At 44.5% G+C, this 18,793-nt stretch overlaps 2 protein-coding genes across 5 annotated transcripts in view; one reads left to right on the forward strand and one right to left on the reverse strand.

The window, feature by feature from the left end:
* The window catches only part of ERGIC2 (ERGIC and golgi 2), a 61,315-nt gene extending 57,403 nt beyond the window's left edge, over positions 1–3,912 (reverse strand). For 3 of the 4 annotated variants that reach the window (XM_085884067.1, XM_085884063.1, XM_085884065.1), the window contains exon 1: positions 3,622–3,912. The gene's annotated coding sequence lies outside the window, so the exon portion shown is untranslated. Of the gene's footprint in view, positions 1–3,373; positions 3,504–3,621 lie in introns of those variants that run through there. The other variant, XM_085884064.1, reaches the window with a different exon arrangement.
* A 332-nt stretch (positions 3,913–4,244) lies between these two features.
* SRSF3 (serine and arginine rich splicing factor 3) overlaps positions 4,245–18,793 on the forward strand; it is a 57,969-nt gene continuing 43,420 nt past the window's right edge. Inside the window, exon 1 of the mRNA XM_085884069.1 lies at positions 4,245–4,452. Coding sequence (XP_085740195.1) covers positions 4,346–4,452 — 107 coding nt within the window. The 5' untranslated portion in view covers positions 4,245–4,345. The remainder of the gene's footprint in view (positions 4,453–18,793) is intronic.

The following is an 18,793-nucleotide window of genomic DNA, read 5'->3' on the forward strand; positions in this document are numbered from 1 at the left end:
TGCCGAAAGGGATTATAGGTGGCACCACTCTCCATAACCATCCAGATCCCATAGATTTTTGTACAACATATTTTAGTACCCAAACCATATATAAGTTTGTAAAGGAATTTCCTTGAGCAACTGATTGTTATTCTAAATAATTCACTTTGAAAATGGAAAAAAATTTCAAGGGTGTCAAAATCTCCAAACTTTGGGTGTGGCCCAAACGGTGGGGAATGGGTCAATCACATCAAAAAATTGGCTGAGTTTTTGACCACAAATAACCTAGGATAAAAATTTGAAAAATATCTGGACATCAATGTTGAAATGTTACCATTTTGGGCCTATCTTATAAAAATTCACTCTTAAAGAGCTCAAAGGTATTCTTTCTTGATACACAATCTTAATGAGTTTTAAACAACCTGATTATGATCGGCTTCACGTGTTAACAACCGCTCTGGACATTAACACCTCGTTCACTCAGAGTTAAATTGAGCACAGGGACGATGGAAACACACAGCTCGTCACCCATCTCTCTCTACACGAATGTAGGTAACTTGGTCACAGGAAATTTGGTCACGGGAAACTTGGTCACGGTAAAACGGTCACAAGGTAATTTGGTCATGGTAAAACGGTCACAAGGTAAAACGGTCACAAGGTAAAACGGTCACAAGGTAAAACGGTCACAAGGTAAAACGGTCACAAGGTAAAACGGTCACAAGGTAAAACGGTCACAAGGTAATTTGGTTACAGTAATTCGGTCACAAGGTAATTTCGTCACGGTATTATTATTATTCACTGCATTTAAAGCCAGTAAGGCCCAAGAGCAGTAATAAACATTTTCATTTCATGGCTGGCGAATCTTGTTGGCATAATGACGTATTGACCAAGTTTACTGACTACTATAATGGCATCGGAATTTAAAAGTTGAGAGAGACAGAATCGATTCCATTATAGTAGTCAGTAAACTTGGTCAATACGTCATTATGCCAACAAGATTCGCCGGCCATGAAATGAAAATGTTTATTACTGCTCTTGGGCCTAACTGGCTTTAAATGCAGTGAATAATAATACCATGACCAAATTACCTTGTGACTGAATTACCGTGACCGAATTACCGTGACCAAATTACCTTGTGACCGTTTTACTGTGACCAAGTTTCCTCGTGACCAAATTTCCTGAAACCAAATTACCGCGCCCCCTCTACCTCTACCTCTCTCTCGCATCCTCTCTCGCATCCTCTCTCGCATCCTCTCTCGCATCCTCTCTCGCATCCTCTCTCGCATCCTCTCTCGCATCCTCTCTCTCTCTCTCGCATCCTCTCTCTCTCTCTCGCATCCTCTCTCTCTCTCTCGCATCCTCTCTCTCTCTCTCGCATCCTCTCTCTCTCTCTCGCATCCTCTCTCTCTCTCGCATCCTCTCTCTCTCTCTCGCATCCTCTCTCTCTCTCTCGCATCCTCTCTCTCTCTCTCGCATCCTCTCTCTCTCTCTCGCATCCTCTCTCTCTCTCTCGCATCCTCTCTCTCTCTCTCGCATCCTCTCTCTCTCTCTCGCATCCTCTCTCTCTCTCTCGCATCCTCTCTCTCTCTCTCGCATCCTCTCTCTCTCTCTCGCATCCTCTCTCTCTCTCTCTCGCATCCTCTCTCTCTCTCTCTCTCATTTTCTCTCTCTCTCTCTCTCTCTCTCTCTCTCTCTCTCTCTCTCTCTCTCTCTCTCTCTCTCGCGTCTCTCTCTCTCTCTCTCTCTCTCGTCCTCTCTCTCTCGCGTCCTCTCTCTCGCGTCCTCTCTCTCGCGTCCTCTCTCTCGCGTCCTCTCTCTCGCGTCCTCTCTCTCGCGTCCTCTCTCTCGCGTCCTCTCTCTCGCGTCCTCTCTCTCTCGACCTCTCTCTCGCGTCCTCTCTCTCGCCTCCTCTCTCTCGCATCCTCTCTCTCTCTCTCTCTCGCATCCTCTCTCTCTCTCTCGCATCCTCTCTCTCTCTCTCGCATCCTCTCTCTCTCTCTCTCGCATCCTCTCTCTCTCTCTCTCGCATCCTCTCTCTCTCTCTCGCATCCTCTCTCTCTCTCTCGCATCCTCTCTCTCTCTCTCGCATCCTCTCTCTCTCTCTCGCATCCTCTCTCTCTCTCTCTCGCATCCTCTCTCTCTCTCTCTCTCGCATCCTCTCTCTCTCTCTCGCATCCTCTCTCTCTCGCATCCTCTCTCTCTCTCTCGCATCCTCTCTCTCTCTCGCATCCTCTCTCTCTCTCTCTCGCATCCTCTCTCTCTCTCTCTCGCATCCTCTCTCTCTCTCATCCTCTCTCTCTCTCTCTCTCGCATCCTCTCTCTCTCGCATCCTCTCTCTCTCGCATCCTCTCTCTCTCTCTCGCATCCTCTCTCTCTCTCTCTCGCATCCTCTCTCTCTCTCATCCTCTCTCTCTCTCTCGCATCCTCTCTCTCTCTCTCTCTCTCTCTCTCTCTCGCATCCTCTCTCTCTCTCTCTCGCATCCTCTCTCTCTCTCTCTCGCATCCTCTCTCTCTCGCATCCTCTCTCTCTCTCGCATCCTCTCTCTCTCGCATCCTCTCTCTCTCGCATCCTCTCTCTCTCTCTCTCGCATCCTCTCTCTCTCTCTCGCATCCTCTCTCTCTCTCGCACCCTCTCTCCCCCCCTCTCTCGCCCCCTCTCTCTCTCTCTCTCTTCTCTCTCTCTCTCTCTCTCTCTCTCTCTCTCTCTCGCATCCTCTCTCTCTCTCTCGCATCCTCTCTCTCTCTCTCTCTCTCTCTCTCTCTCTCTCTCTCTCTCTCTCTCTCTCTCTCTCTCTCTCTCTCTCTCTCTCTCTCTCTCTCTCTCTCTCTCTCTCTCTCTCTCTCTCTCTCTCTCTCTCTCTCTCTCTCTCTCTCTCTCTCTCTCTCTCTCGCATCCTCTCGCATCCTCTCTCTCTCGCATCCTCTCTCTCTCGCATCCTCTCTCTCTCTCTCTCACTCTGGTTTATATAGTATCACAGAACAATCCCATGCCTTCCAGCACCAGCACAGCAAGGGTGGCATCTGGTCTTTCGCATACTTTCTCACCCCTCCTATTCCCACCCTCTCTCTTCTACTCACTTGTCACCACTACCACCACCATCAATGCTTTGCATCAAAATTCTGGGTGGGGGAGTGGGATGGGCTGAAATGGAATATACCTGTGCCTCCTTAAAACAGAATAAAACTGCAAAATGGAACTCAAACCAGCAACGTTTCATGGAATGTACTGAGTTTGCACGTTACCATCATAATTTTTTTTTTGGGGGGGGGAGTGGGGGATGATTCCCCCTAAGCACCTGTTCTAACCTACAGACGTAACACGAGTTGTTTCGAACCTCGGGAGCTAATCGGCTCCACTCCAAACTCCTTTCTCACGTAACCTACCTGTACTTACACGTCATAACCACATCCATTTAACCGCCTTTCATCTCTGGAGTCCCAAAACAATGAGAAAACGACCGCGAAGTGAATGCTCGTTCAGCGAAACCTCCCCAACACTGTTTTCGTAACGACACGTCTGGACTCTGGGGCAGCAAAGTATACGAGTATGGGGTAACAAAACAGACTGAAAATAATAAAAGGGAGTCACAAGAATTGAATGTAAACGCAGAAAGAAGAGTAGATAATTATGGGCAAACTCACAGACTTGGAGAACTGGCTTTCCAAATCCAATGTGCAAGGGGAATCGCTCACTGAGAGCGAAGAGGCCGACAGGCCAATCCGGGCCTGCCCGACGTCATCAGTGCGCCATCGCAGCCACGTACGTTTACAAAGCGGGGCGGTGTATAAGTACGTACTTTCGAAACACTGTGGATGTGGATGTGGATGTGGATGCAACAAGCACACGGATTGAAATGGGCGGGAAAACAGCAATCGGGAGCGGCTCTGTGGAACATTGACTGCAAAAGAGCGGGCATTGCCGCTTACGTCATGTGAGGAAAGAATTAATTAATCGACGACTCGCGAGCAATTTTAAAGATGACACAATGACGTACGTACTCTACTACTAGGAACTTGGACACGAAATCACGTCCGTAAAGTAACGAATTTTTAATTTTATTCTTGAGGTGTATAAAAAGCAAAGATGTGGTCTTACAATATGGGAAATTGGCCCGTACAATAAATCTTCCAAAAAAATTTCCACGGTAAATACTATACATATAACAATGCCATAACGTCGCTTATGTCGGCCTACTTAATAATAGATAGCGTTAAAAAAAAAAATGTTAAAACGCGCTTGAAGAAGTTATTTTTTATTTTATTTTTTTTTATTAATCTAGCCCCGCCCAGTGCCCGTGACGTCGCGGGAAACGCCCACCCACTCCCCAACGCGTCACGTATTTTATTATACGCGCCCTCAACAACAATGGCCGGACGACAAAGTTCCAGACGGGATAAAATGCAAAGCAATTCTGACAGTTTTTTTCCGAGGAAGACGAACACAAAGGACTATGATCAGCATTCTGAAAAAAGGTAGGGAATAGTTATACCGTAACAACGGCATCGTATATCGTATAATCCAATCTGCGGCCGAGTCCTCTCAGGCTGTCGGGGATCTTGTTGTGGAAATGATGATTCGTCTTGTTTGTGGTGAAACATATTTGGGTTCGTTTGATCCTTTCACGTATGGTGATTGTGAACGACTCGTCTATGACGTATAATTACACCCGAACCGATACAATAACGATGTTCAATCGACAACGGCGACGATTGGGGTGCGGGGGGGGGGGTGGAAACAAAATTCCAAGAGGTTCACACTTTTTCTTTTGTGAGTACGTACTAAATGTACGAATCGAATTGTAGTTGTTGGCCAACGTGGCGCAACGATGCTTTGTGAGCAACAAGTCCAGAGTTCAAATGTTTCTTTCCCCCCCCCCCCAAAAAAAAGTTTTAAATTTGGAACAAGAGTTCGATGACCAAGGGGTGATCATTTCGTGGTGGTTCTGGTGATGTCCAAGCCTGGTGTTGGCTTAACATAATTAGGATCTTGTGTTGGAGCCCCTTTCTCGCCGTTAAATAATACCAGGTGGGTTGACTCGGCCTGTCATCCTTCAGGAACGAGTACCGGCTTGCTGGAAATAGGGGGGCACTGCATCAGTGGCACAGCCGCGCTCCCAGCAATGATGTAACCCGCAGCTACAGGCCGTATACGAAATAATGATGATGATGATGTGTATTTTCGTTTTAAAACTTCAAATACTGAACTGTAGAGGGTTGTTGTTTAAATATTGTCGCGTCCACGGGTCTGACTGATGTCACCCGCCACGCCAGGGGATTTCACTACTCCTTGAAGATCGCCAAGTTTACCAAACCCACACTGCGTTCAAGTAGCTGTCCTTTACCTTTTACGTAACCCCAAGGATCGCTCCAATCCGAGGCCGAACTTGGCGGTGCAACACGCGAGAGAGCGTTTATTTTAGGTAAAATGAGGTTTTAAAAACAGAAATGCAGGGATAAGGGGGTACGAGATGCAACATAACTTTCAGCAGATGCTCCGGTTTTGTTGTCCGGTGGGTGGTACTCAAACCCATATTCATGTGGTTTTAGACCTTCGTCCTTACACCAATTCAGCATGGCAGGTCTCCACATAATGGCTATCCAAGAACCTCAGAGGATACTAGACCGCATGCCCAGGTGGTCACCTCCGATGCTTACTGGCCCTGAATGGTGCCGCTACCAGGTCGTGGCCCTGCAACCCCCCCCCCCCCCAGTGGTCCTCACGACACCATTGGAAGTACCTGGGAGGCAGCACCTCTTGGTATTTGGACTTTGGAACTGCCTTCATGCATGGTGGGGGGCTTTCATTGGCCGCCCATGGGTGTGGGTGTGCCATTTTTGGAGCCGTCCCACCCCATGAGGCTCCTCCGATTTAAACGTCTTATGCCCCTATCCAGGGCTCTGCAGCTGATTTCACCACCATGGCTTGTTGCTCACTGGCCATACAATTCATAATGTAGCTCTTTGGAAAGCACAATAGTACAGTAGATTAAAGAAAAATCGTTCAGATTGTGAAAAAAGTGTGAAATTTAGCACACATGTCCATTTTTATATGTTCTTTCATCTAAGAGCAGGACACACGTGATCAGAACACATTTACGGCCGCCATCTTGAATTTCAAAATGGCCGCTACCCAAAATAATATTTTACGATATCTCGGTCACCAATAGACCCAGCATATTGAATAAAGAGTCTAATCCAATGTTTTCACACACAAGGAATTCCAATAAACACTTAAAATGCTCTATTGTCAGTCTTTCTGCTTTAAAATGACATATACACTGTCCCAAGTATAGTTCATCTGGTCGAGACACAGTTCTGACTTCAATCTGTATGATAACATGTTCCTGCACAATGGCAAAGTTCAGTGCACGGGAGAGATGCACAGAAACATTTGCATGGTGGTCTGCATGCCTTTTTGCAGCCGCATTTGATCAACTCTGTTCAGGATTTGGCCGCCTCGGCAAGTGCTGTCCAGAAAGGTATCCAATGTTCAGTGGCGTTCTTCGTCCATCCCCAGTTGCATGGGCTCGGTAACTGCTGCTTTGATATCAGCTTGGCCCCAGATGTGTCCTGCCTGGTATGTCGACCTCTTGATATGTTCTGTGAGGGCTGCCTTTGTGGGTGGTAGGAGATAACATTTGTCTTCTTTCTCCTATTTGTCTTCCTTTCGCGAACAGAAGCTTCCTTGCCCGATTCACCTCGGTGCATTCACTGGTTCTATCATAAAGATGAATGACGAACCTTTCCAGTTGACACACATTCTCATCTGAGACTGACGGCTTTTGGGATAAACTCAAGAAAGTGTCCGTTGTAGCAGGGAAATTGGTCCAGGTGTCCCAAGCAGTTTTCTTCCCAATACCACTGAATGACGACGATGTGTCACAGCCAGTGAAGGCATGGAACAACAGAAGAGCTTTGGCCTTATTTTCACCAAGACTGTTTGCAATCGTGTGAGCCAGTATTAACCTGTAGTGTTTCTTGACTCCATATGCAACCCATAGTTCGTCAAGGGATAAAGTGTGAAATATGGCAATTGCAAGGACAACGACGTCAGTGTCGACTGACCTGATCAGGATTCTGTGATGGCCATTTTGTGCACAATGGAGAGCATGCACGAATAACCTCGTATCGGCTTCTTCATGGTTGCATGGAGCAAGAGAAGATTCTATGTTGCACTCTTGGGAAGAGATGACATTGGTATCTTGTGTACTATATAGCTCCTTCTCTTGTGTGGTTAACTTAGCACTGTGACAGGTAATGATACAGCTCACTCTTATTTTGGTCCACACGAAGAAAGCTCTGCCAGTTCCGCGGAATTGGCGTATAATTTGTGACAATAATGCGGCTCCCAATTCCCCTCCTCTCTCTCTCGTTGAACTCTTAAAACTGTTGTCAATATACCGATCCTATATAACATCCAGACGTTTTGTGTTTTGCAGATTTCTCAGTACATAAGGCAAGAACACATTTTCAGCATAGTCTCCAAATGTTGAGCAGGACGTAGGAAGCAGAATATTGACTATAACAGATCCATCGAGAATCTTGGCATCAACCTCTGGTGTACCACACTCAGAAGCCGTACTAGTAGCCAGCTTGTCGAAACATCCAATAAGGTATGATTTAGTACATTGCCTCAGTTCTCCCATGTCTGATCGAGAAGGTGGTGAGTCCTGGTTTTCATGACTGAAGAATTCATCCATGTCCCCTTCTCGGGACTGACAAGATATGTACATTCTGCCAAACAACTCACAGTTGCTTTTCAGAGTCATAATTTGGTGTGTTGTTCTGGAGTGTTTTGAGGGTGAAGTCTTGTGGAAGGGAGCCATGTTGTTCTTTCGTATGATGTCTGAAATTTGTTTCACACTCTGCTCCAAGCATTCAGCAGCATATGTGTCATATTTTGACTGCCCATTTTCTTCCACATTCCTCAGCCTAAAGATTGCATCTTCTGTCATCACCTCCTTTGTGTCCAGCATGATCAGATCATTTGTATCTTCTGTGAAGGGATTACCTAATTCTTCAAATGTTGCAACCACAGCTTTGACGTGTTGGGCAAATTTCAACTGAATGGATTGTCCCTGATCATGGTGCCCTGTAGATTTTGTGGAAGTAATTCCAAATGAATTCTCAAACTCGTCGATGATTCGAGCCACTTCAGCACCAGCTGTAATCCACTTGATCAAAGCAGAAGGATTATCAGTGATTCCAATCACATCTCATTATTTTCAGACAACAACTGATTTTTAGTGCATCAATTGCAATACAGATCATATTCATGCATGCAAAGAGTGATAGTGATTGACCCACGCACAGGGACGTTCTCTGGAACGCATGGATCGAATGACAGCTGGAACGACCGCGGACCATAGTTTCAGAGCGAATGACAGGCAGGCTCTTAGAATTATAACACCTTTCAAAACATTATATTGAAAATTAAATTGGACAAAGCCATTTCTACACGCTCATAGCATTTGGATATCAAACATCGAGCAAACACTTTTAAGTATTTAGTTGTTTATGAAAGGGTCTCATTTCGATTTTAAAGCAGAAACACTGAAAATGGAGCATTATAAGTGTGTTTATTGGATTCCTTGTGTGTGAAAACACTGGATTAGACTCTTTATTCAAGTGCTTATGCCTCTTGGTGGCCAAGATATTGTAAAAATAGTTTTCGGTGGCAGCCATTTTTAAATTCAAGATGGCGGCCGTAATTGTAGTCTGATCATGTGTGTCTTGCTCTTATATGAAAGAGCATGCAAAAGTAGTCATGTGGACCAGTTTTCACACTTTTTCACATTTTGAACGATTCTGGTGGAATGTTGACTTGATCTACTGTACTATAATGCTTTCCCATGTGCCTTTGATGTTTGTGCCAAAGTCCTCACTCGGCCTCGCGAGAAAACAGGAGGTTTTACACAACAAACTTATTCAGTACTGTCTTTAAGTTAACACTCACTGCCTCCTCAGTGCATACTTTACAATACGACTTACTGTGACAATTTCCCTGTTACAAGAGTAAATATAACCTATAGACTCGACGTATTTCTGAGAAATGTGCATCCGAGAAGCATTTTTTAGTGAAAGTTGGGAACATTACTTTTTAACATAATTAAGGTATGCTGAATTCGACCAGCCCTGTTCCCAAGCTGAATTTTGAATTTTTGACCATCTAATTAGCATAAACAAAATGGCTGCCAAATTGACAATTTTGGGCACTTTCTTGGGACAGGCACTACTATACCATTTAAATAGATGCACATTGTTCACATGTACGCATCTTAGAAATGTCCCTTGAGCAATAGATCAAAGTGACAGGCTAATAAAATTCGTAACATGCCAAACATCTATTATTATGCGAATTAGCTACCGCCATTACTAAAAAATCTATTTTCTGCTGTAACTGTTACTATGCGTGCAAACCTGATAAATGGCAAATGAAAAATGATAAAGACATATTTGAAGCATTTAAATTAATGTTTACATGGTTACCGATGTTTATTATTAAAATGTAGAAGTTAAAGTTGCTCGTCTGTAATCATAAAAACTAAACAAAGTTCTATCATGCTGCTTCGTGAACAAATTTCAGTCAGCATAAACCGTTTTCAGGAATGCCTAACATCTTTTAGGCAAATCACATTGTATTCATGCAAGGAGTCTGATCATCAATCTGTTGCTGGCATGCACACATTCATGTGCATCGTAATCCTGAAGTCGAGTCTTGCATTGTTTCCGACATGCACAGGCTACCATTTCAAGGCAACTGTCTGGAATGGGACTCGATGCCAACAGTATGGGTTGCAGTCCTGATTCCCCAAGTCTCCATCCCATTTCACAGGGCGCAGGGAGCTCAGGTGTGGGACAGTGGGAATTTCTCCATATCATCGCTTGATAGTGTACTCTCATCAAATGGAAACGGAGCGAATCACTTGTTGGGGCCGTGGCTTCTGGTTTCCCCGTATTGGAGAACAATAAATGCCGTGCTGCATCAACAGAGTCTGTTGTGTGCACATTGTATATTCTGCAGACAAAGGTTTCTGAAGATTTGTTGGTTTCCTCTGTGCCACACTCAGAACAATGCTCCGGACATGTTCTTCATTGTTCCCAGGGCTATCATCTTAAAGGGATGCCTGGCCACCGACGATAAGTCTCAGTAGCATATATAAACTCTCGGTAATGTATGCTATAGCATCTTCACTGACGGAGAACCCTTTGTGTCCTGGAGTTTCCATCATGTCTCCACGGACTTTCATAGCTACATGAACAAGTGAAAGGAAAATATCATCCTGGGGCTCATACTTAGGAAAGGCTAACTTTTCCTCACTCTCCTCTGTGTCTGCTTTCATCTGCAAAACTGCTGTTGGCTGGTACTTCGTGGGAATCAATACGGTTTTTCGTTCTGATATACAACTGTCAAGAGGTTGAAAGAAATTGAAAATGTCCCCAAGCTGTGACTGCAACTTTTCCTTGAATGTTCCTCTTCTGCTTTGATAGGATGTCTGAATCATGGTTGAAGATTCCTCAGCTAGCTCCTTATACCTTTCCCATACATCATCCAGAAGAATCACATGTCCTTTGTCAGCTGATTGATGGAGCTCTTGGCAAAGCCATATCATAGCAAGGTCTGTATTTGCTGACTCCTGCTTTGTTTTTGAAGTAGACCTGTTAAATGCGCTAAGACAAGGCAGATGATATTTGGCTTCAGCTGCAATTAGGTCAATCACTCCTGCCAGTCGAAGGCCAACTTTGTCGTCAAGATGTGAGGCTTGAATTATTTGATCACTCATTTGCTTAGTCATGACGGAGATCAGTCGTGCCTTCTTATTTGCAGTTTGACAGAAAATGTCTGTTTGACAGTTGACTGGCTGCACACCTTTTCACAATGAATGCCTGTTACCACCTGGAACACCTGAACTGCAAGCTGCTCCCTCTGTTGAATACTCTGTCTGAGTCCTCTGAAGACGTTCTATTTTACTCTTGTCCGTGAAGTGGGCATTGCACATTCTGTGCCTCACAAGAGATACTGTTACGAATTTGGAAACCTATCGCACACAACATTCAGGTCCTATAGATTAGTTATATCAGTAAGTATGTGTTTTATAGATAGCTTCCTTGCCCGTCTTTAAAGGGTGATTAAATGTAAATGCGCTGAGTTACTTTGATAGGGTTTTTCTTTTATTTTTACACCTTCCCCCACTCTGACCGGCGCCATTGTTCTTTGTGCATTGTTCTTCGTGCGTTCAGCCACGAACATGGGTGGTGATTCGCATCACCTCGGCTCGAGACTCCGCCCAGAATGAGGGGTGGGCCCCCTTGGCCAATCAGGCATCTCACCACCTCAGATCGAGACCCCGCCCAGGATGGGAGGGGTGGGCCGCCCTAGCCAATCAGGGACCTCACCACCTCAGTTCGAGAGCGGGTAGGGCGGAGACGTCCCCCCCCCACCCCCCAAAACAGGGTGAATAAAGATGTGGGCGCTGATCTTGGTGAGGTACATCTGGGACATCACATCACATCTCGTATTAGCTGGGCTTGGTCGTCGTCTGGAAGGTCTGGAGCCTTCTTGTCTTGGTAGTCGCCATCGTGGTCGTCGTCTTGCAACGTTCATCTTGCTGGAGCGCTCGTCTTGCTGGGCTCGTCGTGCTGGTCTTGGTGGTTGTCGAGTTGGTCTGGAGACCTCGTCCTGTTGGGCCTTCGTCGTCGTCGAGGGCTGGTCTCGTCTCGTCTTGGTCGTTGTCCTCCTCCTCCTCCGCGGACCGAGTCAGCTTGAAGACCACATGAGGTGGACAGGTCCAAGATAGACCCTGGTCTTCAGCTCGCCTGTCCCTCCGAGCTGAAGTCCGCAATAAAAGCTTCAGCCACCACTTTATTTGGGTGTGTGTGCGTGTGTGTGTCCGTGGGCCCGTCTGCTAAAGGCCCAGTTACACCTTGACGTTTTAGCCAGCTTATGCCGATTTTTGGAAAACTTGTGTAAAACGCTGGTACATGTCAAATACGTTATGGGTAAGTTTTGACAACATTGAGAGCACGCTGAAAAACACTGCCATACGTCGTAGTACGCTGGCTTTAAACATTGTACTTTTCGGTTGTCCTCAAATTTTCCATGCTTGAAATTTTAAGACTTATGCCAGCGTATGACTCACACGTTCCGCATAGCGCTGGCCATAAGTTGTAGGCACGTTACGCGATCGTTGACACACGTTACTTGTAAGGTACTCGTAAGTCGAAACACGTCAAGGTAATGGTTCGCGTCAGTGTTCCAGACTCCCTAGGGGTTTTTTTTTCTTCTTCTTCGGTATGACGGTGATGTCGACACTTCGATTTCTAGTGCGGTTATAATATAATGTAATTAATAGGCTGCCGCTCAACGATTTAAATCATAACCGCACTAGAAATCGAAGTGTTGACATCACCGTCATACCGAAGAAGAAGAAGAAAAAAAAAAAAAAAAACAGGGAGTCTGGAACACTGACGCTAACCATTACCTTGAGTGTTTCGACTTATGAGCACCTTACAAGTAACGTGTGTCGACGTGTGCCAACGTTCGCATATCGTGTGTACAACTTATTCCCATCGCATGCGGAACGTGTCATACTGCAAGTACGTCGTAAAATGTTTAACGCATATATAATTGCAAGACGTGCTCCACTTAATACGACATATGATAGCATACTTTAGCGTTTTATTCACGCATACCAAACTTACCCATACCGTATTCGACGTTTCGTGCGCCAGCGTTTTAGACGCATTTTTCAGAGGTCGGCATACGCTGGCAAGAGCGCCAAGGTGTGACTGCGATGTTGACACTTCCATATCTCCGGTGGTTATGATTTGAATCGTTGTGCGGCAGCCTTTTAATAGGCTATGCCACGTGATCGTCGGCGATACGTGCATCGCGCTATGCATAAGTTAGACTATCGTTGGGCATAGGTTGTGAACGCTGACAACAGGCTAAGCATTCGTTGGTATAAGTTAGCTATAACACAACGAAACGTTCTGTGTCCGTTACTAATATGTTATGCATACGACCAATTCGTTATGAATACGTCCGAATCTTTAAAAAAACATCAAAAGTTCAACGTAAGCCAGCGTTTTACATACATTTTAATACGTGCCATTGCTGACTAAAACGTCAAGGTGTGACCGGGCCTTAAGTAGTAAACTGTTTACGTGTTTTTGCTTGTATATACGTGTATTATTGATATTCGGTTTAACTCTGCTTCTTACGTGCTTCCCTCATTCCCCAATTATTGTTGTATAAATAAACCCCATTTGTTCAATGTTTCAGCTCGTTCATGTCTATTCCTTCATTGACTTTGTGTGCTGCGTGTTGGAGAAATAGTAAAAGCGGTTACGGCTGTAAGGGGACATTTGGACCAACGGATCTCGGCGATTAAACCGCTCGGATCGCACACGGGTCGGGCGTGAATATGGCTCTGCTCGTACGGGAGCCGTCGAGGGTGTGCCGACTCGGTAGATCGCCACGTGGTCTCTAGGTATTTTGAAGATAATTGGCAAATAACCCTGTACCACGTGGCCGAAATATTGACGCTTCACGGTCCGAAAGGGACCCGTACTTTTCCGGAGTTTTCCGAAAAGTACGATCTGAATTCCGGGCGATCGGTCGAGCCAACTCTACTGCTCCATCTAGCGGTCGTGCTCGCAGCCGACGTCCAGCCCCACAACAATACGGCTGTGGCAGAATCTAATGCATTCTCAAGACGATCAATTAAGTCAATATTTTTGGAGTCCCTCAGCTTCTCTCTGCTACAGGCTGCATTCCTGAGTGTTGTGAGTCCATGTTCAGTTGCTTCACTCGGGTTTTTTCTGGCTTTATGCGTTTGGCAGAAAATGCACAAGCTGTAGTCTACAGGTGACGGCCTCTTCAAGCGAATCACAGGATCCATTGTAGCCTGTAAACAAGAATGAATCATCAGTATCGGCCTACACAAGCCCTTAACAACTTAACTTAACAACTTAACAGTTGTTCACAAGTAAAATAGATGAGCATTGTGCTGGTATAGTAATGCCTGTCCCAATAAAGTACCCCAAATTGTCAATTTGGCAGCCATTTTGTTTATGCTAATTAGATGGTCAAAAACTCAAAATTCAGCTTGGGAACAGGGCTAGTCGAACTCAGTGTTCCTTAAGGCCCGGTCACACCTTGACGTTTTAGCCAGCGATGGCAACGTATTAAAATGTATGTAAAACGCTGGCTGACGTTGAACTTTTGATGTTTTTTTTTTAAGATTGGGACGTATTCATAACGAGTTGGTCGTATGCATAACATATTAGTAATGGACACAGAACGTTTCGTTGTGTTATAGATAACTTATACCAACGAATGCTGAACCTGTTGTTGGCCTACACAACCTATGCCCAACGATAGTCTAACTTCGGCATAGCGCGTTGCACGCATCGCCGACGATGTCGTGACGTAGCCTATTAAAAGGCTGACGCACAACGATTCGAATCATAACTGCCGTAGAAATGGAAGTGTCAACATCGCGGTCACACCTTGGCGATCTTGCCAGCGTATGCCGACCTAAGAAAAATGTGTCTAAAACGTTGGGGGCACGTCAAATACGGTATGAGTAAGTTTGGTATACGTGAGTAGAACGCTAAAGTATGCTATCATACGTCGTAGTAAGTAGAGTACGTCAAGAAATTTTAAACATGTTCAAAATTTTACGACGTACTTGCCGTATGACACACGTTCCGCATGCGATGGGGATAAGTTTTACACACGATATGTGGACGCTTACACACGTCCACAAAGGCTACTTATAAGCTACTCATAAGTCGAAACATGTCGCGGTAATGTCTTTTTTACGCGAAACTTATTTCTAACTTATGTTTGACGTGCTTTGAATCAATTCTTTACGTAGTCCCAACACACATCGACGTATGTAGACGTATTCCAATGACGTCATCCGGTCGACAAAAAAAATAAAAAAATGAATGTGTTTCTAGCTTACAACTGCCATATAAAAACGTGTTCCCAGCAGTTTTGGGAATTGGTATATAAAAATGGTGTTCATAAAAGGGGAACCCAACAGTGTTTTCGAGTCCTTTTTGAGTCAATGTCCATGTCAGCAGTAACAGTATCAGTATCAGTATCAGTATTAGTATTAGTAGTAGTTTGTTCATGTTGGCAGTAGTAGGTGAGTGTGAGGGGAGGGTGTGGGTTATGATGGATCGTCCTTGCATTTAACGATTTAACGATTTAAATGATAAACTCAACGATTTAAATGGCTGCATCTCCACTATTGAAAGTAGACGCTTGCACTCAACAATTGGATTTTTTTTACACTCAACGACTTTTAAACGGTACCACTCAGCTAGTTTCATTGTTTACAATGAACGATTTAAACTGCTGTCACTCGCCTTTGTTTTTTGACGCTGGCGCTCGGAAATTTTAATCGTTTCTGTTGAACGTGCTAAATCGCTCAAACCCCACTATTGAAAGTAGACGCTTGCGCTCAACAATTTGATTTTTTTTACACTCAACGACTTTTAAACGGTACCACTCAGCCATTTTCATTGTTTACAATGAACGATTTAAATTGCTGTCACTCGCCTTTGTTTTTTGACGCTGGGGTTTGGAAATTTGAAGCGTTTCTTCTGAACGTGTTAAAACGCTCAAACTCGACTATTTTAAATAGACCCTGCCGATGGACAATTGGAATCATAGCCAAGCTAGACATCGAAGTGTGAACATCCTCGTCATGCCGAAGAAAAGTTTGAAGAATGCTGCAAATAAGTGTCCTGGCCGTGGCCGTGGACGCTGACGCAAGGACGATCCATTATACCGACGTCTTTCAGCCTATGAGTAACTTAAAAGTAACGTCTGTCGATGTGTGGCAACGATCGCGTAACGTGCCAACAACATGTTAATCATAGGTTAGAAATAAGTTTCGGGTACGCTAAACATTACCTCGGCGTGTCTCAACTTATGATTAACTTACAAGTAGCATGTGTTGACGTCTGTCAACGATCGCAGACCGTGCATACAACTTGTGGCCAGCGTAGCGGAACGTGTGAGTCATACGCCGGCATAAGTCGTGAAATTTCAAGCATGAAAAAATTTGAGGACAACCGAAAAGTACAACGTTTAAAGCCAACGTACAACGACGTATGGCAGTGTTTTTCAGCGTGCTCTCAATGTTATCAAAACTTACCCATAACATATTCAACGTGTGCCAGCGTTTTAGAAAAAAAATTCAAAAATCGGCATACGTTGGCTAAAACGTCAAGGTGTGACCGGGCCTTTAATTATGTTAAAAAGTCATGTTCCCAACTTTTACTAAAAAATGCTTCTGGAGCCTTATACAGGGCCCTTTTCAAGGAATAATTCGTCTACTACGTGATGACATGCTCCATCTGATGCTTAAAAAAATCTAGCTATGGATCCCCCCGCCCTCTTCCACTGAACACCATATAAATCCACACAAATAAAACTCTGATTCAAATCAATTCATATTATCCACTGAGCACATTATAAGAATAAACATCCTGAGTTACTATCAGGACGAGGGACCTCTGGTAACTTGTACATGTTGCTGTGTTTGAGCCTGGAGAGTAACTACTGAAATCTATCTGTCTGCGGTCTTCCCAACATCTTTGTTCCTTTCACATTTCTTTCTCTTATATATATATATATGTGTATATATGTGTATATATGTATATATATATATATATATATATATATATATATATATATATATATATATATATATATATATATATGTATATATATATTTTTTTTTTCATAATTCTCTTTAGTCATTCTTATCATTCTTATTCTGGCTTTTCCTTCTCTTTCACACTCTTTCTCTCTTTCGTTATCAATGTCTCGAAGGAGAAGTGAATTAGTGCAGAATGTTTTTCTGTAAGGTTCACTTGGCTGCCCCTGGATGTGTTTGAGGAGTATCGGCTGAAACCCGAATCCTATCCACATGGTTCCTCCTGATGACTCCATCTCTGCTCTTTACTTCTTCGGGTTCCTTCTTGGTCTTCCGTTTCACCCTGCCGTCCATATTTCAGCAATAGTTGTGGCACGGATGTGGGACGGTCAAGACAGCAAGCCTGATGACATCTCAACAACCCTTGAAGACACTAAAACATGCTGACTGATTTACCCAAATGTCACTAAAACCCTAAATTTGCTGCTTCCAAAATCTGTGACATCCAGTGGCATTGAAAAGGCAAACTCACCATTGAAATTCATGAAGAATGCATCCAGGAGTGCCATGTGGGAGGATCGATTCAAAGCTTTGGTGTTGTTATATGTGCACAAACACAATGAGATAGTCATTGAGACGTTAGTGGATATGTTTTTCAAGAAAACATCCCCAAATTTTTTTGTGAATCCTCTGAATGGGGTGGGGTGGTGTGGGGGAAGGTGGTAGGAGGAAGGGGAAGGGGAAAGGGTGGGGGGGAGGAGGGAGGGGAAGGGGTGCTTCCTCCCCCCTCCAACCTCCTCCCACCCCATCCCTCCCCTTATTCTTCCCACCTCCCCCACCCCACCCCTTCCTCTCCCTCATGCCACCTCCACCAATCCCTCCCTCCTACAAAGGAATTTTTGCATGGTTTTTAACCACCTTTGGAAAAAGGAATAATTCAAATAGAAACCCGCTTTCGATTCTTACCAACCTCTAACTTGCTTTGTCATCTCTCTAAACTTACCATGTGTCATGTCAAAATCTGCCCTTTGCACGAATTCATCAATATGGATGAAAGAAGTCACGCTCTAGATGTTTATCCTCGTCACCTTGGTATGAATCTTGGGTATGTTCAGTTGTCAAGTTTCTTGTCGAGTGCTTGCCAAGTGACTTAAGCACTCAAGCAAGCACTCCAACCAAGCCTTTGATAAGGAACTGCTGGCTTGGCAAACGATGGCAAGCTAATTGGTAATTGAACACACCTCAGCATATGGGCGAGGCCGAGGATCCTTTTCTGGTTCTGCTGATTGTGCAACGAAAAAAGTCAATTTCAGGTGATTTTTCACCCTTTTCTCCATTTTTGACCTTTTTCTGCTTTTCAGCACCACTGGAGTCATTTTGTTTGATGCTTGGGACAGCGAGGTGTTCTGATTTAAAAAAAACCACAACATTTTGCGTGCCCACAGGTTAGTCCATTTAATCCATTGGCATTAGCCTGCAGCCAAATGCCATTTGTCTTCCACTTTTCAAATCGACCCTGCCCCACACAGACCCTGATTGTATACAGCCTGCTACTGGCTTGGCCTAATGTCGGTTTCGTTACGGCCTCCCCCTTCATCCATACTGCCGGGGCTGCCTTCCTCATGACGTGCTTTTTTTCCCCCACCCCTTCAGCAGGGGGCGCTGAAGTGCCGTTTTTCCCCCACCCCACTCATCTGGCGAATCTTCAAGTTGGTTCTTCTCTGGTTGCTTAAAAAAAGCCTCAGTTGATATTTACTCTAGTATTTTTTTCTTGTATGCACCATAGATATTAGAGTAAGTATTTTTTTTTATTTTTTTTTTTTTTTTTTTTTAATAAATGTCTCATCAAAATGCAACAACGTAATGACTATTACGTCGTGGATTTTCATTGGTTAGTTTCTTGTGCTTAAATTTACCCCCCCCCCCTCGGGGATGGTAATTTCAAGTGCAGTGCCAGAGATAATAAAAAAAACACCAAAGCCAAGTAAATCCCCCTCATCCCCTATCAAATCACACCCAGCCAAAGAGCATGGCAGCAATGAACCTGCTGAGGAGCATGGAGCCATTGTACACCTTCTATAGGCCTGTCTCAAAGACACAAAGGAGAGGAAATTATGGAATCTACATCAAGT

The sequence above is a fragment of the Eptatretus burgeri genome, chromosome 6, assembly GCF_056783735.1.
Source record: "Eptatretus burgeri isolate ZD-2024b chromosome 6, Ebu_testis_v1, whole genome shotgun sequence".
Classification (NCBI taxonomy): Eukaryota; Metazoa; Chordata; class Myxini; order Myxiniformes; family Myxinidae; genus Eptatretus; species Eptatretus burgeri.